Genomic DNA, 21,344 nt, shown 5'->3' on the forward strand with positions numbered 1-21,344 from the left:
ACGATATAGGTCAATTTTTTTTTAGCACATGTTCAAATATTTCCTCATATTTTGGAATAGAAAAATGAAAAGACTACATGTTCAAATGGACATTGTAAATTACTGAAAAATCCCCGGAAAAGCACCCACTCTAAAATCAAATCAGGAGAATAAGGGGAAATAAGTGTGTGATTCTAATACACACTAAATGATACAATCTTGGGACTAGATAGAATCTACACTTTTAGCAAAGTTATTGCCCATTCCCCATGCATATTTCGTTTAGAATAGCCTATGAAGAGCGCAACTGGTTATGGATATAGGATTCATGGAATTTCATGACACAACTCTTTTTCGACACACACACACACACACACACACACACATACACAAAGTGATTTCCTGCAGAATATAAGCACAGAAAAAAATGTTTTTTCAAGGCATTCGGGATCTTGTTTTGTGATAGCACCTCTGAATGAATGAAAATAGGTTCTAGGATCAAACTATACATTTGCAGAGCTTATTTTAGATCACTGTGAAGCATGCGTGTGCTGCCACCTTGTGGCTAAAATGTACTTTCATGCGTTTATTCGGTTTAATTCCAACCACTCACTTGTTTATTATTCAGTCAAAGTGTGAGAGTAAATAGTAAATAGTAAATACAAGTTGAAAAACAAAGGCATGTGCCACACTTGAAGTTTAGTCATGCTGTCTGTTAGGAGAACGTCAGCGGTAGAAGAGCAGCACGGAGGATTCGAGAATCTCCTTCGAGGTACTCCAACCTGTATTGGTCCCATATCCACTCCAGGCAAAGCTTGTGAAGTCACCACACTGGATTGGATTTCCCTCCGGAAAAAATCCCCCACCACCAATGCAGTACTGAAACAGACAGGAGTGATTGTTATACAAGGCTAAAGATACAGAAGGCACAGTTTGAAGCGATGTTGCCGAGCATTATTACAGCACCGATTGGGCCGTATTGCGCAATATTTTGTATCTGCATCACTTGAGTTATCAATGGACAACTAACACTAAATGACAGTCGTGCAAAAGTTGCCCCAACCATAATAATCTTGAATGAAACAAATGCAGCACATGAAAGTAATTTCCAGTCAGAAACCACTGACCTGATCAATAAATGTAAAGCCATAGAACTTCTCAGGTGATGAGGTAAATCCTTTGCTTTGTTTTCTAAATTCCCTGTTCTTTCTTGAATTGTCCAAATTCACCATTTTAGGCATCAAAGCAAATTCCCATCTCATGTCTTGCTGTGACATTTTGTATTATTTTGGGATTGCCAGACAGAAGAATTTTAGTTAAGTTTGTTTCTTCTGTCTAAGTTTTTAACCATATTTTGTTGGTGTAAAGTTGCCTTGAAGTTGTCAAGTAGAGTCCTTGGCAATTCCTTAAACATGACCTAACGTGTCTTTAGGATGCTGGCTCTATAAAAGGTGATGCTCAGTAAGTCTTACTTGTTCAGTGTTGCACCCAGTGGGTTTGACTCCAGAGCAGATGGCCATGGCGGCTCTCTCATGGTTAAACACCCTGAAGGTGATGTAGCCCGGAGTAAATTCAGCTGCAACCATCAGCAAACAAGAAATCACCAAGCCATGAACCTCTACTATTTTCTAATATTAAATATATTTCCTTTGCATATAACACATACAATGCATACATATCTTTGTTAAACTCTATGATGCACACATGTATTTGTAAACCCTAACTCTTTTGATAGAATATTTATTTTGTTCCTACTTCTTGTATATGGCCCATAAAACTGTTTGGTTTTTTCCGCATCTCCAAAATCATACACCACAGGAATAGCAGGCCCATTGTTGACCGGACATGCTCCAGCATTGTACCTCACTTTAAAGGTCTAGAAATGAAAAAGGAATGATAAATGACCTTTAAGCACTATCATCAAAATGACGTTATGTGTACGTATGTAATCCTGTATGATGCGCACATTGAAGAGATGATACAGATTGTTTCCGTAGAGTTGGAGAAAATGTGTCTCTGTGTGGTAACGCATGATGGCAGCAATCTTCCAGTGTTTCAGCAGACTTGTATTGGGAACGTGCCACACTGACACATCCTTTGCTGTAATGTCATAGTAACCAGGATTCTGTGAACAGCAAAGCACAAAAGCTGTCTTTTATACATTCTGTTTACACCACATTTAAATATGGTATCTTGGTCATTCATTTAGAAGTGTAATAAATACAAGTTTTGAAAACACTGTTCACTGCACTTTATAGTCATCACTGGTAGCGCCCTCAGGAGTTCCAAAGGTCACTGTGTTGCTCCATGTCCCCTCTCCATCCGGCCAATTAGGGCTGTTTCCCTGCTCACTTGACCAGCGGTCCCCTACAGTGCACTTCCCATAGATGTTGTTCTCATGCACACTAGCCACCAGAGTCCAGCCACCACCTGCTGTGGTCATGTCACAGTAAGTCTGGTACACCACCCCACTGGTCGTGATGAGGTAATACAAGCCATCTGAAAACACAGTAACATAGAGTTTTTAATTGAGATGTGCAAAAATAGCACATGGAAAAATGATAAAATAACACATTTTATAAAATAAATCTCTTATTCAAAAAGGTGATGCCTACCTTCGTGGATATGGTATTTTTCCTGAATATCCTTACAGCTGTGTCCTATCAAACTAAGTCTGCCAAGAGCTGTCTTCAGAACGTCATTGTTGCGATGGTCTACCAAATCTTCACAAAGTATGCCTAGATTACCTGTAGAGATAAGTAATGTTTATAATAATAATAATAATAATAGTAAAAGACTGCTCAGAGACCTATGTCCCACAATGTGTAGCTTACCGTTATAACCCTCCACAGGGGTTGACATCAAGGCAAGGCACACAAGGAGGAGGAGGATTTCACACACCATTTTTTACAGAACCTGTGAGAAAAAATGAAATTATGAGCTCAGCAGAACATTACATTTCACACTAGACATGAGGTGATAATTGAACTAGTTAATACATTACTGTCAACATACAGTTAACTGTTACAGTTAATCTTGGACATTTTAAGGTAAAGCTGAAAATACAATTGAAAATTGAGGACAAAATCATGTGCTAAGAAATCTGCTTACCGTGTGCTATTCTGCTTGCAGTGGGGGTCATCCAGTATGGCTACAGACTTAAGACTCGCTGCTTTTAAGAGAGATGGATGCAGGAAATCAACAGAATGGGTGTTCTGAGCGGTCATTTCTACTGAGTTATCTCTCCAAAACATGTGCCTGTATCTTAACTGATCAAGCCCAGGAAACAAATGATGAAACCTAATACAGAAAAGTCATTTTACACACAGCCAATTTAGCAATGGTGCATTGCAATAGGTTCCTCTTTTCTTTGAGAACGTTGACTTTTGCGGTGACCCCACTTCAGCAATCATAGAAGAGCTGATGGAGCACTTGGTAGTGATGGACAATGTAATTTGTGTGTGTGTGTGTGTGTGTGTGGGGGATAATGGGTCACCCATCCATTCCTCTTCTTATCCATATTTGTTCATGTGATTGATCAGAATCAGAATCAGAAGAAGCCATTTCATAATAGTTGCAACGTATGTGTTGGATGATGCCATGACCAGGTTCCTATGACCAGGTAAGTGTTTTGGAGCAATAATTGACCCATTCCTGTTTGTTCATCGCTCAAGCACCACAATTTGAAACCTTTCCATTAGGCTACTGAACTGCCTAATTGGACTGGCTGGATTGCTCACTCAGGCATGCAGCTACTGTACACTATAGATACAAACATGAATAGTAGTTACTCTACCTATGTCATCTATGCGAGTTTAAATCATATGAATCCTCTGAAACAATAAGCAAGGTGCAAAGACAATAAGCCATGTCCTTGATTGCCTAGCCTTTCTGCCTTTGTTGTCATGCCTACGTATGGAGTATCACACAGGGAGGGGAGAGGGGACACAGTTTTTTTTTATACAATTGCTAAAATACTTTTGTCCAATCTGGAGTGACATTTCAAAACTTAAAACACAATTAACACAACATCTATTTATTGTGGACCATACCACAATTCATGTTGCTTTCACACATTATACAGTCAATGGACACATTTCTAGAATGTGTCAATTTTCTTTACAGACAAACTTTTCCAATACCACAGTTATGGATCATTCTTGTCTTATTTTCAACTGCACACTCTGTATGCAAGAACAGAAAACTTGGCATGTACTATAAAGCCTCTACAATAACAGCTGCGCAAAAGCTGTAGTGAAACTTTTGATGAGCAGTTTTTAACAAAGAGCAGGGAGAGGTGAACCTGGACCAGGGTGGCCTAGTCAGACCTGGACCTCCACAATGTGAGTCAGATAGGAAACAGGAGGAGGGAGGAGGAGGGGAAGTGGAGGAAGAACTGCTGGCACTGATGAAATGGAGAACAGAACTGGCCATTGCTTTGTTCCTTCTGAATATTTTTTTTTTTGCAGTATGTCAGATATTTTGTTGATTACTGGCAAAAATGTCATGTTGCTACAGTTTTTGCCGATTGCTTACATGCTAAAATTGAACACTTAGACGAAACCTTTGAAACCTAATTGCTTGTTACCATACTTTAAAACACAGTGTAACCATACCTTAAACATATTTTCTTGCACTTTGTAGTTCTGCAACAAACTTATTGCGAAACACTTACATTGGACTTCGTTCAAGAATGATACCTATTGTAATCATTGGCAAAGCACCTCTATTCAAAATGCAAAACACATCAATTGGAAATACCCACACACAACTGAAAAGACATACAGAAAATGAACACCAATCAGTCTGAACCTCAGCACTACAATAGACACCAGGTAAGCCATTATGTACCTCAACAATTGTGTACCTGTATAATTTCACAGTTTTGTTGACCATTTCCATTTCTAAACCCTATCAAAGAATTCTTGTCAGCGTGGTGAACGTATGTGACCGCTGGCTAACCACACGTCCACTTCCCTCTTCTGCAGAATGGAAGAGGCATGCAGACAGGGTCATTTGAAACACAAGGCAATTTCCCTATTTCCCTACTTTTCAGCCTGAGAGGACATCAGTGCAGTGCAGTGCAGTACAGTACAGTGCTTAGTGTTGATAACTGTAATTCTGTTTTTCTTTCCTTTCTTTGGTTTTGGTGTAAAAACTTTTGTTGTTAAAAAGAAACTGATCAGTGGAGGAACTACAGAATAATGTCTAAGAAAAGCACAATGAAAATAGAACAGCAAACACTGTAGTGTTTCATCAAGCACATCAGAGTGTTGCTGCTGATTTGAAAGAGTAGCCTGATTAAAATGCTGCATGTGTGCATCGGAGTTCCACCTCATTTTTTGATAACATCACATCAAAAATGCACACATTTAACAATCAACCAAAAAAACAAAAATAAAAGGGGGTATGGTATTGTACATTGTATGCAGGTACAAATAGCACAGAAACATGAAAAGTAATGGAGTTCTTGAAATGCCATTAAATGTTCTTGAGAGCTGGTGCACAGTGATTCACTGCATGTTCCTCTTGGATAGCAAACACATGCTAGAAGTAAGAAAAAAAATGTTGTCATGACAAAGCTTACAGCACCATCTACTGGACGGAAAACATAAAAACAAAATCTCTGAGTATTTTTTATTAAGAAAATAATGATCTACTGCAGTGTTTCTCAAAATGTGGTCCGCAAGTTATCCCAAGTGGTCCGCGAGCAGACGTGGTAAAATATAATATAGATGAGTTGATTGCAATATTGAACCAACTTGTATGTAAATCCCAACAGACCAGGTTGGTAAATCCAAACAGTTCTGCAACACTACCTATGTCATCTATGCGAGTTTAAATCATATGAATCCTCTGAAACAATAAGCAAGGTGCAAAGACAATAAGCAAGGAGGTTCAGTGAGTAGGCCTATTGCGTTATTATACTGTTGAAGTAGGTCTACCTCTTTTTTTTTTCAGCTAGGTGGTCCGCAAGGTTTTTTTTTTTTATTATTATTGGTTAAGTGGTCCTTGGTCTGAAAAAAATTGAGAAACTCTAATACTGTATGATTGCGAGAAGGATGTGCTTGACGAGAAGGAAGTGCTTGACGTTGAAAATGATTCAGTTTGTGTGTGTGGTATGCTGAGATATGCTATGGTAATCTTTGAAGACCATGGTCATCGCAAAACTTTATACCGATATGTACGGTATACAATTGTCTATGTAAGTGTACCTTAACCACCTGGGTTCACTTGTTTCTATTGCATAGTCTGTACCACAGTATGGTCCATAATACTTTCATTTGTAACCTGCTGAAGCCCTCTCCAGTGTACCCATCCACTATATCTCCATTGATTGTAAATGTAAATGAATAACAACATTATGCAAAACAGTTCACTGGCAGGCGCGAAGAAATCAAACACATTCATATATCAGCTGTGTCATTTTCAGTCCAATGAACTACCTGCCAAGCTTGCTCAGTAGTATGATGTTTGGTGACCTTGTGACCTCAACACTGACTTTTATCCCCCTGGCTCAATCTGAAGGATGATGCTCATTAACATTGTATTATTTATCACTTAAAATACTGTATTTTTGTATTTTGAAAATATTAAAAACACTCTTGAAAGGGAGCATGAAATCACTTTGTAAACCTTTCATATCTGTCTATTTAATGTATTCCTTCGAACCTACACTGACTCTGCTGCTAAAGTGGGCAGTGTTTGAGAGCAACAGCTTTTCTCTGCCTACGAGACATGCTATTCATCTGCAAATAGTCAACAGATAACTCCGTTGACCTGCCTGTAACATCTCATAGCCTACTGCAGTGATTCTAAAGGTTTTTGGGGCTAAAGCACACCAAAGATCAAACCAAAACGCCAAGGCACACCGGCTCATGGTTACTGATTGTAAAGTATGTCATTATTATATATTATTATAACATTATTATCTAGGCAATAACAGGAGTGTAACATGTGTATAATGCCTCGGCACACCGGTTGAGAACCACTGACCTACTGTATCAGAGATGTACTCAAGAAGTCACAGCTAAACTTGTCAAGTGGTACAAGCTAACCACCGAACCAACTGAAAGCCACATAAGGTGGACCTAAAGCAACCCAGTGCAGTTTTATTACCTACAAAATAATGGCTTCAAAATCCCCTGGTACATGGTACATATAATACAGAAAATAAAGTCTCTGACATTATCAATGCATGCCCAGAATGATATTTTACTGTGTAATGTTGTTGATCAGGTAGGATCATGACCCTTTAAGTTGGGTTTTTAACTGGGTACTGTGTAAGTGTTAAATAGGGTTATATTGACACCAATGGGCATAGATATGGATGACACATAGGGTAACTTTTTGAACAATGCAGCAGGGGAACCACATAACAGTTTCCATGTACAGTTCCCTCCAGAATGATTGGCACTCCTGCTAAAGTTGACTAAAAACAGGTATAAAAAATAATCTTTTGGTGATTTATTGTAATCTCACAATGAAAACAAACCCAACCTTGAAGGGAAGCAAATGTAGACTATTCTGAGAAAAAGGAAAATCAAGAAATAAATGTTTTTAACAAAAACACGTCGCCCACAATTATTGGCATCCCTAGAAAAGAGTGTCTGCGAACTTTCTGAAGTAGTTCATGACTTTCTTTTTCACTAAGGTATAAAAATAAAGTGTCACAGAGTGACAACTGCCCAAGTCATTTTTCAACGTGGGAAAATCAAGAGAATACACTACATTTAGAGTATTTAAAGGAAAGTGTGTTGACATTTGTAAGTCAGAGAATGGCTATCTAACCAAGTACTTGGTTGAAATTGGCCATATTTACAGTTAAAACAATAATTAAAAGGTTCTAATCAACTGGAAATGTGACAAACATGCTTGGACAAAGACCCATGGTTATCTTGCCCCCCACACAGTATGGAACATGGTGAGAGAGGTAAAGAATTCCATAAGAACCACTGTTGGAAAGTTACAGAAAAAGGTATCAGTCCCCCAAAAATCTTCAAAAGTGACCTCACTGCTAATAAATTATTCAGAGAGCATGCCAGGTAAAAGCCTTTTCTGTCATTTAATTAAAATGTAAATGGAAAGAGTTACTGAATGCTACAGTGATTTTGTCTGGAAATGTGGTCTATTGTCAGATGAAATAGCGCTCTTGAGAAGAAACACTTTAGGTGGGCTCGTTAGTCCATGGTATCATGAACCCCAAGAAAAACCTGAACACATTTTCAATGGAAATCTGTCAATCTTTCACAAGACACTAAAAGTGGGTCATGATTGGATCATTCATCAGGTCAATGAACCAAAACAAATGTCCAGACCAAAACTAAAAAGGTGTGCTGAACACAAAATCAAGCTTCTGCCATTGCTATCTCAGTCCCCTGATCTAAACTCCATAGAAAAACAGTGGGGTGAGTCAAAGAGTAGAATGCACAAGGTTGGATTTTCCTCATTGTTTTCATTGTGAGATTACAATAAATCACAAACAGATTTTTTGTAATCTCACAGAAAAAACAGAAACAGGTTATTTATATCTGTTTTTAGTCAATTTTAGCAGAGCTGCCAATAATTCTGGAGGGGTACTGTATTCTGCTGATTCAAGAAACTGATGGTTAAAGTTCTCAAGAAACTGATGGTTAAAGTTCTCAAGGTTGATGTGAGAGCGGGGGTGTATTGTGTGTGTGAGCAACCTACACATTACTCATTGTGCACAAGGTCATCTTCCTGAATCTCAATATTCTGATCACAAGTGTGGGCAATTTCAGCACCAGTCAGAGGCTACATTAATTGTTTTGCACTTTTATGATGTCATCACATAAGTAACAGTATAGGTTTTTACCAAAACCATATGGCAATTTTTAAACTACAAAAATGCATATACAAAATACAAAATATACACAACTATAAATTATTTTCATACAAAATACGAGGCCATTTACTTCAACCCATTAAATACAAATGACAAAATACTATTTTATATTTGTAACGTGTATTTTAAATACATGTATCATAAATGCTGCCCATCCCTGCCTAATGCCATGTTTTGTCATTAGCCAATATGAATTTGGGCTTTATCCAAGATATCACTTTTAACTGACAGCTTTTTTGCGTAGTTGTGCAAACAATAGTGTTGCGTGTATTAAAATAAATCATGATTCTTCTTTAACAAACACGTTCATTATATTATTACATTATCTTAACTGTGTGTGTTTGAATTCCGTCGTCTATTCTCATTGTTTGGGTAGTTAATTAAATATTTTTGTCAAAAAAAATGAAAAGCAACTTGTTTAAATTCATTGTTATCTTAAAATTTCGGCGGAAGTTGTCAGGCGTCTTGCAAAGATTTGGGCATTGTCACATTCGAAACATCTCACCTCTCGCCAAGGTCGGTGATTTTTACATTAGAGGCAGCAAATGATGTGGTCCTGTAACCCAGGTGCATTCCATCCTGTCGTACTTTGCCGCCCCAATCTTGCTCGCTCGCACAGTGCTCCCTCGTCCGGCCTGACTTTACTATCAACTGACGTGTTTTGCGCATTTCCTGGACCAGCGCAGACAGGCTAAGGGAGGGATAGGGAAAGGAGAGGTAATTTGCAGGAAACGTAGAGGGAAAGGGAATCAGACAGGAGCGGGCCGTGCTCGAGATCTAATTGAACACTTGGGAACCGTAAGAGAAAACCATTTGTTACATGTTATCATCTATCCAGCCGCCACAGTCTACTGACTAGCAGCGATCATGTGTGGAGAAGGAAGAATTCCAAACGTCTAAGCGCATTTGCTGGATTCAGAGGAAGACCAACAGTAGAGCTCCAGACATATTTACCCTCGCTGTTCACATAGAACCGTGTCAGGCATTTGTAGTTTCGTCTGGTTTTCACTTTGGAAAGCCATACTGATTCGACTACGAAGGCGGATTTTAAGCTGGATTTGATTTCAGAGAGGGGTGAATCCGTTTGTTTACGTATGGTTCCGCACTCAAGGACAGAACAAAACGTAAACAAAAACGGTACCACACTGAGCACCGTTGTATACTGGGCTGTTTTGCATTTAATTAGTGTTCTCTATGGTACATGTTGAAAACTGTAACTAGTTCTTTGGTAGTTATTGGAAGCGGAGAAATATGGACATTTGCTCAGGTTAGCGCGCAAGCTGACTGAACTGAATTAGTGGGCATTCATGTGAAGTCAATGATCCTCGTTTGAGTCCTGTGGCGGTGGCCAGTACCAAGACTGTCCTACTGTTTGTTTCATCTACAATATACAATCACAGAAAGAGCAAGGTTGCATCGGTAGCATCATGGTGGTTTTCAATGGGTTGCTGAAGATAAAGGTCTGTAAGGCTTTGGACTTGAAGCCTACGGCATGGTCGTTAAGACACGCAGTTGGAGTGAAATCCCAGACCTTTCTGTTGGATACCTATATCGCCCTAAACGTGGACGATTCACGCGTGGGTCAAACATCTACCAAACAGAAGACAAACAGCCCAGCGTGGAACGATGAGTTTGTGACTGAGGTTTATGACGGAAAGAAAATTGAATTGTCCGTCTTTCACGACGCTCCGATTGGATACGACGATTTTGTTGCAAATTGCACAATACAGTTCGAAGATCTGCTGCAGAATGGCAGCAGACACTTCGAAGACTGGGTATGTGTTAGATGTCCTGATATTTTGCCTGCTTGTCTTTCATGTGTTATCAGTGGTTAGAGTTGTTTTGATAATTTCATTTGCCCACAGAGCTTCCCGACAAACATCCCCTTCAGGGGCTTTCCCTTTCGCTAGGCAAAGCCTAGCCATTTACAGCCATGGTATTTGTTGGGTGCACAAAACCCCTTTTGTGCAACATAGAGAATATAGTTGACTTCTCTGCCACGAAATATCGAAACGTGCGTAAAAGATTGTGATCAATCTGTAGAGCTAAACGTACTCCTTGTACTCACAATAGTTCGACCAAAGCGACTGAATGGGTGGAGTCGCGAACTTTCCTTCTCGGATGTAAATGTAGTAACGTCTTTTCGATTTTAGGGAGCAACAGGATGCGCATCGCCAGGAAAGGTCCTGCGTCCTGGTCCCCCTCTCCCCCACCTGAGTCAAACCCTATGGTCAAACCACTACTAATATTCAAGTCAGATATGTTGCCGAAGAATATTTATGTAAGTACATTGTACTTCAGAAGAGGGACCACCTTTTAGGCACTTAATTTGTAGTAGGCCTATGAGACATGACATTTTCTTATGTAACCCATATGAAGAGCTTCCGTGCTCTGTCATGGGACATTGAGAGAAAGGTCAGACTGTATTGATCATGCCACTGTTATTGATAAGTCCTGTCCTGACAGTACAGCTGTTAAATGAGTCAGGGGAGGCGGTGAAGAGGCTTGTGGGAAATCTCTGGCCGGGGCTTAGATGTCCGCACCACCACCCCTCACCCCAGCCCTAAGGATACAACATTTGCTAAACACCATGGAGTACAGTTGTTTGGGAGTTACACAACAGCCTCTTGTAGTCTAGTGACTTGCAGTGGGTATGACTGGTTGAATGGGGATATGAATGTGAAAAACCGATGGGATGCTTCATTAGTGGAAGTTCATGGAGTTAACATGGGATCATGTTCTGACCCTGTAAAGAGACTATATGCCAAAACTATTAAACAATTATTTCAGAATGCCACTAAGCATGGAAATTGCATACAGAGGCAACTTAATAAACAGGCTCCACAAGTGCTGATTCTAATAGGTGACCTCATATTTGACCTCACTCACAAATGGGCACAATCTCATATTTGACCTCACTCACAAATGGGCAAGATCTCATATTTGACCTCACTGACAAGCTGACACACAAGACCACACTACACTGCTGAAGGAAAATGTGTGAGAAACTTGAGTGTGATAGGAACCTCCAGCAGTTCCCATATCTGGATACCAAACATTTCCCATCAAATACACTGTAGACATTGAGGAATAAAATGATAAAAATAATTCAGAAAAACTTTTTCCACAAGCAGTGTAAAGCTTCAATCATGATACTTTTAGTCCCCGAGGGGCAATTCGGTTTACAGCCAACCCATCCATGAAGGGGTTAAAAGTTAAAAAGTACATTGGCATACACTGTATAAAATGTATGCAATGTTAAGAATAATAAATAGACAAATAAATAAGTAAGTACTGCTGCAGTCATACATCACCTGTTCACAGGCACACACACACACACTTCACTTGCCAGTGACGGAGCAGAGCAGTGTCAGAGTGCAAGAACCAGTTTTGTTGTAGTTATGTGTTTTCTTTTAACAGTCTTATGATGTTCATTTAACAGTCTAATATCTTATCTAGACTTTGCTATGCTGTTTTTTTAATGGAATCCATCAACTTAGAGGCTCAAAATGGCCTGAACAGCAACAGGGCACATTTACGAAGTGAATAGTTGAGGGCAAGCTTTGGCAGACCTCCAGAAGAAACGGCCCAGCATGCCGGCCACTTGTTTGGGTCGTCTCCTCCCTGTTTGGGTCGTCTCCTCCATGTTTGGGTCGTCTCCTTGTTTGGGTCGTCTCCTCCTTGTTTGGGTCGCCTCCTCCTTGTTTGGGTCGTCTCCTCCTTGTTTGGGTCGTCTCCTCCTTGTTTGGGTCGTCTCCTCCTTGTTTGGGTCGTCTCCTTGTTTGGGTCGCCTCCTTGTTTGGGTCGTCTCCTCCTTGTTTGGGTCGTCTCCTTGTTTGGGTCGTCTCCTTGTTTGGGTCGTCTCCTCCTTGTTTGGGTCGTCTCCTCCTTGTTTTGGAGTGCCGCTCCTCCTTGTTTGGGTCGCTCTCCTTGTTTGGGTCGTTTCCTGTTTGGGTCCTCCTCCTGTTTGGGTCGCCTCCTCCCTGTTTGGGTCTCCTCCTTGTTTGGGTCCCTTGTTTGTTTGGCCTCCTCCTTGTTTGTTTGGTCCGGGTCTCCTCCTTGTTTGGGTCGTCTCCTTGTTTGGGTCGTCTCCTTGTTTGGGTCGTCTCCTCCTTGTTTGGGTCGTCTCCTCCCTGTTTGGGTCGTCTCCTCCTTGTGCTGCTCTGCATCACTTGCACACTGTTCTGAGTGTGGACATGACCACCTTGGCCTCAGCCTTTTAGTCAGCCACAACACAAGTAGGTCAGACAGGACTTCAGACATGATCGTCTCTTCCTGAGGCGCTGTTGCCAGAAAAGCTACCACCTCTGTACCCCATTATGAACTGATGGAGGTGTAGTGTCAGTGAGAATTTCATTCTTTATTGTTTGTATAGAAAAGGTAAATTGAAGGTAATTTGATAGACAAGGTTGCAGTAGGTATTTTCAGATACTCCCCTATCTGATTTTATTTTTACTGCGTAGACCAAGCATTATTTTAGGATGACTATTTAACACAGTCCTTCAATGGATACCTAGGTGTGATGCATTCTCTTTACACATTCCTGTTCTCCATGATGGCTAAGATTAAAGGTCATTAAAAGATTCCAAACAACGGCTGTCAGTTGATCTACATGCTGTAACATGTATAGTCCACTCCACGCACTTTCCAAACAAACAATTTCTAGTAAAAGAGAATTTCAACAATCTGTGGAGAGACAGCAGGCTGCTTTTGAAAGAACTGAAGACAAAGTGCAAATGAGATGGATATTAGAGAAAAGACCACATCTTATCAAAACAACTATATCTCTTAAATGATCAGATGGTGGAAGTCAGACAAAATGGGTGTTTCACCAGTTAATCGGAGGCAGAAAGTGCGAAATTATGGGGCAGCCGTGGCCTACTGGTTAGCGCTTCGGACTTGTGACCGGAGGGTTGCCGGTTCGAACCCTGACCAGTAGAAAGCAGCTGTAGTGCCCTTGAGCAAGGCACCTAACCTGCTGCTCCCACTGCTCCCCGAGTGCCGCTGTTGTTGCAGGCAGCTCACTGTGCCGGGATTAATGTGTGCTTCACCTCTTTTTTTTCAATTGAGACCAAAACTTGACTGGAAACATTTATATGATTTAATATAATTCTAATTTTAAATTCAACATTTTGTTAAGGGGAGTAAACCAAGAATTTCTGTATGCATAGCCTGTTTGTTGTTTGGTTAGTTGAGCTTGTTGGTTGAGGAGAGCTTGTTGATTTTTCTCCTGAACCACCCATTCAGTTTGCAGTGGGGTGTGGTTAAGTCACAAAGAGGACTGACTTGTCCCAAGGGAAAGGATGTTATGGTTGAATTCCCTTACAGGGTTGGTTAAGATGATTTAAACTGTATTCATTATGTCTGTATTCAGTGCTTTGGGCTTTATGTCAGTTTAATCACTTTCAATTTAATTTGGGACAGCACTTTTCAGCTAATGCTCCTGGACAGCCAGAATTCAATTGTATCCATACAACAATGGATATTTATCAGGATACGGCACAGCAGCTAATGAAAGCACTAGTCTGACAATTAGACATTATTCATATTCTTTTAATCGTTATCGTTATTTTAATCATAGCTGATCAAATTAGTTTGTTCATTAAATGGGCACTTAACATTTCTTCATAAATGCTTACAATGTGAATATCAATGTAGGTCTTTGATGTCTACAAATACATTTACATATTGTGCCCATGCATATGGTAAAGAGCTCTTGAGAAAATTTTCAATTACTACAAGTACATTATGCAGTTCAGTACTATATTCCTAGGAAGGATTAGTGGCCTTCTTGACACACAACACAAATATCAAACTCTCTGTGTGGGTGTGCGCATTCACATGTGTGTGTTTATTTGTTTATTGTATTACATGCATTGGGAAGTGATGGGAGAGAGAGAAGTGTATGTAAATGTGAAATGCAAGTCGAGGGAAAGATGAGTACATGTGCTTAAAGCTGCCCGCCTTGAACCTGCTGCTGATTTCCCATATGTGCAGTGGTGGAGTGCTTCACACTCTCAAATTAAAGTATGAGCTCTAATTATTTTTTCATTTCTCTCTCTCTCTCTCTCTATCCCTCTCTCTCAATCACTATCTCTATCACTATCCCCATCTCTCTCTATCTCTATCTATCTCTATCACTATCCCCATCTCTCTCTCTCTCTATCTCTCTCTATCTCTTTCACTCTCACTCTTCTCTTCTCTGCTACTCTGCCTGTTGGCCTTGCTTTCCTATAACTGACAATATGACTAGAGTTGAACTTTGGCAGTGGATAATCATGATAAATATATACAGTATGTACAGCAATATTTACGATTCAGAATGATTCAGAATCTTATTAATGCATATATTTTCTTTATCTGAAACAAATATGCATGGAGGAGCCAAGTATACAAGACCTGTGAAAATGGCGTTATGATTGTTGGGTTGCTGTCTGTTTTATCACATCATCAGGACAGAGTGTTTCCTAATCATATCTCACACACAGGACCCTATGCAGGAAGAGATGTGTACTACACGCACCGTTCCTCTTAGTTTTGTTCATATCAACAGTTGGTTGTATTTTAGCTTGCACTCATTGATGTTGCTTTTTTGTTCTTCTCTTAAGAGAGAATTATAGAGTTGTCAAGTGTGATCTCACCAAGATAAGAAAAAAAATGGCAACAATTGTTTGTTCAAGTTTTATATTTAGGATAATAATAACACATGAATATCATATCACATTATGTTTTGAAGTAATTGTAATACGTAGATTATTAAATATGTGGACTAAAGAAACTTGGCCCATTGATCCCAATTAAGACTATAAAAACCCTTGGATGAAATTGTGTGTGATCATCTTCTGAATGAATCTTCCACTTTTGGAGATGTAGAGTACACAGCACACAGCAGGTACATAGTATCTTGTAGGCTACCTAAACACCATTATGTAGCATGTACGTAATGTACGCAGTAACGTATGGAAGAAGCAGATTTGGATGGTTAAGGATGTTGGGGTCATGTAGAGTTGACTTTCAACCAAAAGGTATGATGGTGTTTTAAGCCCTTACTGTTGACTTTAAGGCAGCACTGTGACCGTTGACTTCAAGGCACCTAACCCAACCATAACCCTAACCTTTGCTAACCCTAGTGCCTTCCGTGCACAAATGATAACAATGTAATTTTAATGCTTCTTAACAATAAATTGTGAAGTATTTTGGGAGTTCATCATATTCAGGACATAATATTATTAAAACATTCAGAGAATCCAGAGAAATCTTTGTAAACAAGAGAAAGAGCTGAAAAACAAATTGGATGGCTGTGGTCTTTTGGACCTCAGATGGCACTGCATCAACATCAGACCTATCATTGTATGGGTTCAGGAAAACCTCTGTCTGTCTACATTGTCTTTGTGCACAGTTTGATACTCAATTCAAAAACTGCAGCCAAAATTGTAACAGGCAAAACACCCGAAATTGTGTTGAGACACGATACAGAAAATACCACCGTCTTATCTGGGCCTAAATTGGACTGATGTAGTTTTGTGGTTAGACCAATCAAAATGTGCCTTTCTTTTTTGAAATCATGGATTCATCTGGGCTAAAGAGAGGGCCTATCCAAATATCTAACCGATCAAACTTGTTTTAGTGCTCAGTTCGAAACCCAACATGTTCTATGACTGTGGATGAGCATTAGTGCTTACAGCATGGGCATCTTGGCAAAGCACAATGAATTCTGAATGATGTACAGTACACAGGTTTTGAGCAACATATACTTCCATCCAGGCAATGTCTTCCAGGGAAGACCTTCAATATTTCAGGAGAATAATGCCAAAATGAATTCTGCACATATTTAATGTTGATGGAATTGATGGAACTGAACTACTTTAGGTTGGTAAGGAACAAAACATGAATTAAGGCTAGGTCTGCTTTATTAAAGATGAATGAAGCTAAGGAGAATCATCTCCCACAGGTTTTGCTGAATTTGGTTGTGACAAATAGACAAAGTGTCAAGGGGATGTCAGATGGTAAAAATGATCCACAATTATGACTATCTCACCTTACTTACTGTTTTTCTTTCCTTCCATGAAATGTGCGTCACAGCACTTGCAGACTGCGAGGTTTAAGCAATCTTTTGTGACGAGCCATAGTGTGACATGGGTCTACGACATCAAGTTTTATGTATGTAGACTTTGCAATGAATCATACAACCTGAATCATAGGCCAATGATAAGTCAACATGGAAGGTTGTAGCATTAGTAAGATGGTCATCATGAATATGTCTGACAGTCAGAATGTTGTCTTTGGCTATCTTTGGTTATAAGACTGTGACATCAGCCATCTTTGAACCTCTCTCATATAGTGACCACAGTTTTGGAGCCACAATCAAAAAGATGACCATTTTTGCACCGGGGGAGCTCAGAATCCCACCGTGTATGCCTGCCTGCATTTTGAATGATCCTAGAAAGAATGGGTCTTTTTGTTGAGTAACCACAGACGTCATATAACTTTATGGAAAAGAAAAATGATTTTGTTCCATAACAGTTATACTGTAGCTAACAACTTCAGAGAGTGAACTAGATCACTGTCACCCGCACCCTCAAAGCTTTAACTGTCCATGACATAGGTGATGAAAATGGGAGCATGGAGCTCTCTTACCATACCAAGGCAGTATGACAGAGGCTCACACAGACCCATTAAAATGACCAAAAATAAACCGTAGCCTTCTGCAGCCCTGGTTTCCTCGCAGTAGCGGGTGTCTTGGCAGTGCCTTTGGCAGCAGAAGTAGGACTTGGACAGAGGGAAAGAGATGAAATCATGTTTCCATGGTGTTGATGCATAGAACAGGGTGTCTGACAGACTCCTATGGGCTGCATTTGAAAGAGCTGCTTCAGGCTCATGTTCCTGGCTAGACCTGTCCAGTTTGCAGCTCCTGACCACCTCACCTCGCTTCAATCAGTGTAAGACTGAGGTGAAGCTATGTGACACTTGGGGAGAGCTGCTAGAACATGGTGCCAGCCCAGAGGAAGTGGACCTCTGGCATCCGCAGATAAACAGACTTCTAACCTTGATGTGAGGAAGCAGCATGCAGCAGCCGCTGCCTGCACACAGACACAGTCCCATCCACAGTGCTGAAGCGTGGGAGCTTAAAGGAGTGAGCACTGGGGTATTGCGTAAGGAGATCTGCCCGGCTTATCCCTGGATCTGATCCCTCCTCTTCTCCCCTCCCCTGCGTATTCGCTCACAATCCGTCCATATTCTCCACTTTACTGGCACTTTAGGCCGTCACATAAGCCCCATACCCGTGTCTACCTTTAGTGTGCCCCACCAAGTAAACAGCTGGCCACATGTTACATACTCGGCCATATTAGGACCTGTGTCCTACTGTATGTGTTGTCAAGTTGACACAATAAAATTCTCTCCTCATCTCTTGTCAAAAAAATGCAGTGAGACGTAGGAACAGTTGACAGTGGTGTATAAGAGGTCTGCATCTGACCATGTCTTTCCTCCCACTCTGTCACTATTTCTCTCCTTTTGTCCGATTTTCCCTTCCATAACCACCTCTCTTTTTTCGAGCGCCTAATGTGATTAAGCTGCCGTTTGTGCCGAGTGTGTGAGTGTGGGCTTGGCCGTGGGGTGTATGTTGGCCCCGTCTCTGGAACTGGGGTGGGAGATCGGCGCACAAAACATTTCATTTCTCATTTTCTGGTCGGATTTTCGTTTCTGTGGAGAATAGTAAAGGGCTCCCTGCAGTCTCAGCCATCAGTGCTGCAGAGACATCAAATACACTCCCACACAACGCAGGACACTAATGGTGTTGTGTGTGTGTGTGCTTGTGTATTTTTAAATGGGTCGATCTATTCTCTCAGTTGCACCCATATGAAGTACAGTACCAGTGCATATATTTTGTATTGGCTTCAATTAAATGATCGCATTCTGATAATGAATGTAATGTGGGTTTGTTTGTGGGCTCAAGGCTGGTATCTGTGGCCTGCTGCATCACACGTTATTATTTCATATCTGATGTAAACCGTCTTTTGAATCCAAACACTCTCTCTTTCTGCAGATTGACTTGGAGCCAGAGGGCAAGGTTTTTGTCATCATTGACCTCTCGGGTTCTACAGGTGAAGGTAGGACATGATTTCATGAGCACAAAAACATTAATGCATGCACGGACACACACCCCCACACACACGCACACACGCACACACTTGCTCAGGGAAGAAGAATGGTCAGAAATAACTGGACAGTTGTGTGTATTTCAATTGAAATAGAATAATACAACTTTAATTAAAGGTACCTTTACCTTTATTTTGATGAAATGAAGGCAGATAGTCAGGGAGGAGATTGCATTGCAATTATACTGTGGGTCCCAAAGCCATTCTGTAAGCTGTCTTGCTCAATGTCTCAAAGTATCTCTGGTCTGACCTTTTATCCTGAACCTGAGTAAGCTGTCCTGACTCCTGAGTGTTGCCCCCTGTGTCCTGTTTAATACCGAGAGCTCTTTATTCTCGGAGCCCTTTGTTAGCCGTAGCATGACAGTTGGTTGTCCTACACACTGAGAGAAAGAGGGAATGTATATCTCTAATCCTCGCACATGTCCCTTGCTGTGATTAAAATGCCTTTCAGCTACTGATTTCCCCGACCTCATTTCTCCATCCAAACAATTGATTGTGATCACTCTCTTGCCACAGGAAAGGTAAAGGTGTTGTGTGCGAGATGGAGAATATTTCCAGGTGGCATGAAATATGGAATATATTCTATAGTCAGAACTAATGATCTACAGCAAGGGTTTTCAATACTTCTCTTGGAGCTATCTACTCTTTCTGCCTGTAGCACCTGGATGATGTCAGTATATTTAATTGTAGATTTTTTCAACTATGTTTTTTGCTCCATTGTTTAGATCAGGGATGATCGGGTAAACCCTGTGTAAAACAGGTCTAACATTTTGCTGGGTTTCCAGCCCAGAGTACAAAAACAATACTTGACCTATACAAATTAAATCAAATTAAATTAAAAAAGAGGTTGTGGAAGCAAGTTATTTACAGATCATCTGTCATTTTAAGTTTAAAGACCTGTTCAGTATTGCTATAACACAGTGTATTTGATTGCAGGTTGCAATGCAGCATGGCCGTGCTATCATGGGTGCTGCAGCAGATCCCCTGCTGTGTTGATCTAACAGGGTTTCCTTGGGGTGAGCTTAGAGAGGTTCCAGGACTCCAAGAGGCTTCCTTAGAGGGGCATGAGAGTCAGGGCCAGAAAGGAGATCTGGAATGTCACTCCAAAAAGTGCTTTCCAAGCCTAGAAAGGGGTTCCATGAAATCCAGCTCCCAGGTTGGAGAGTAAGGAAGGTTAAAGAGGCTTGTTGTGAGAGCTCTGTGAAGGCACACTGTAAACAAACTCAGGGCCAAACAGTGGCAGAGAGAGGAGCGCGAGGCTTAGAGTTAGCAGCTCATGTCTGTTAAGACTGTGACCTGTTAGCGTATCTACTGGCAGTTCCAGGAAGTTCAGCTAAGCCAGGCCATCCTGACATTGATTTCCCTACTGATGTTATTGCATTGGCACACATGGCACGCAGCGGCTCCCATTGTCACTAACAGTAACAGAAGCACCAGATCGGTCATATTCATTTTTGAAGGGAAATAGTAAAAGCTTTACCAAAGTTCCATTTTAGTTGTCTTTTTATTTATCATATATCATGCATATACATATCCTCATTCACACTTTCTGGCAGTTTAACTAATATAATGTTTTATTCTGTATTTCTCATTTGATATGTGTATTTCAGCTGATATAGACATATAACTAAGAATAGTAAGGGTTTTAGGTAACACTTTATTTTAATGTGTCGCTGTTACAGTGTACCTACCTAATTAGGTACAGTGGTACAACCTGTGTAACAACATGTACTATCAGGTACTATCATTGTACTTGCATTATGTATTTGTGGGTACCTACATATAGTTGTTACATTGTAATACTGAGTGCTTTTACAAAACTTTGCCAATTTGCCTAAATTTTCATCAGAGGCAAAGAGCTGACCTGAGACCTGCTGGATGGGGTAAATCTGGTCATGATAGATATACAAACCATTCTTAGCTCCAACCTGTGCTGCTACAACCTTGTTACTCTTTGATACAGTGGAATAAAGTGTACCAGTTAATTACTTACATGCACAAATGACATGTATGTTGTGTTGAGTCTTCGATATCTTGGAACAGGTCTACTACTGTAATTCACTACATAGTACATATATCAACTGTGTTGGTACACATTTATTACTATTTTGATACAGTGGAATAAACCCATTAAAATAAAGTGTACCAGTTAAGTACTTACAATTACATATTATATACATCCTGTCAATGATGTCATGCATCCTGTAATTGATGTGTTGAAACGCACTCTGCTGTTACACCACACAGTACATGTGAATTAGTAGACCTGTTCCAAGACATCGAAGACATAACATACATGTCATATGTACATGTAAGTAATTAACTGGTACACTTAATAGGTT

At 40.4% G+C, this 21,344-nt stretch overlaps 2 protein-coding genes across 2 annotated transcripts in view; one reads left to right on the forward strand and one right to left on the reverse strand.

The window, feature by feature from the left end:
* Positions 1 to 573: 573 nt before the first annotated feature.
* LOC125310539 (intelectin-like) lies at positions 574 to 3,185 on the reverse strand. Its single transcript, XM_048268051.1, has 8 exons — positions 3,091 to 3,185; positions 2,814 to 2,895; positions 2,595 to 2,726; positions 2,231 to 2,478; positions 1,946 to 2,104; positions 1,735 to 1,855; positions 1,452 to 1,555; positions 574 to 858 (listed from the first exon to the last, which is right to left on the reverse strand). Exons 2-8 carry the CDS (start codon positions 2,881 to 2,883, stop codon positions 706 to 708), a joined length of 987 nt encoding a protein of 328 aa, XP_048124008.1. The 5' UTR covers positions 2,884 to 2,895; positions 3,091 to 3,185; the 3' UTR covers positions 574 to 705.
* Positions 3,186 to 9,412: 6,227 nt separating this feature from the next.
* Positions 9,413 to 21,344, forward strand: part of prkcea (protein kinase C, epsilon a) — a 32,928-nt gene continuing 20,996 nt past the window's right edge. Inside the window, exons 1-2 of the mRNA XM_048268050.1 lie at positions 9,413 to 10,620; positions 18,891 to 18,954. Coding sequence (XP_048124007.1) covers positions 10,273 to 10,620; positions 18,891 to 18,954 — 412 coding nt within the window. The 5' untranslated portion in view covers positions 9,413 to 10,272. The remainder of the gene's footprint in view (positions 10,621 to 18,890; positions 18,955 to 21,344) is intronic.

The sequence above is a fragment of the Alosa alosa genome, chromosome 17, assembly GCF_017589495.1.
Source record: "Alosa alosa isolate M-15738 ecotype Scorff River chromosome 17, AALO_Geno_1.1, whole genome shotgun sequence".
In the NCBI taxonomy this organism is placed as follows: domain Eukaryota; kingdom Metazoa; phylum Chordata; class Actinopteri; order Clupeiformes; family Clupeidae; genus Alosa; species Alosa alosa.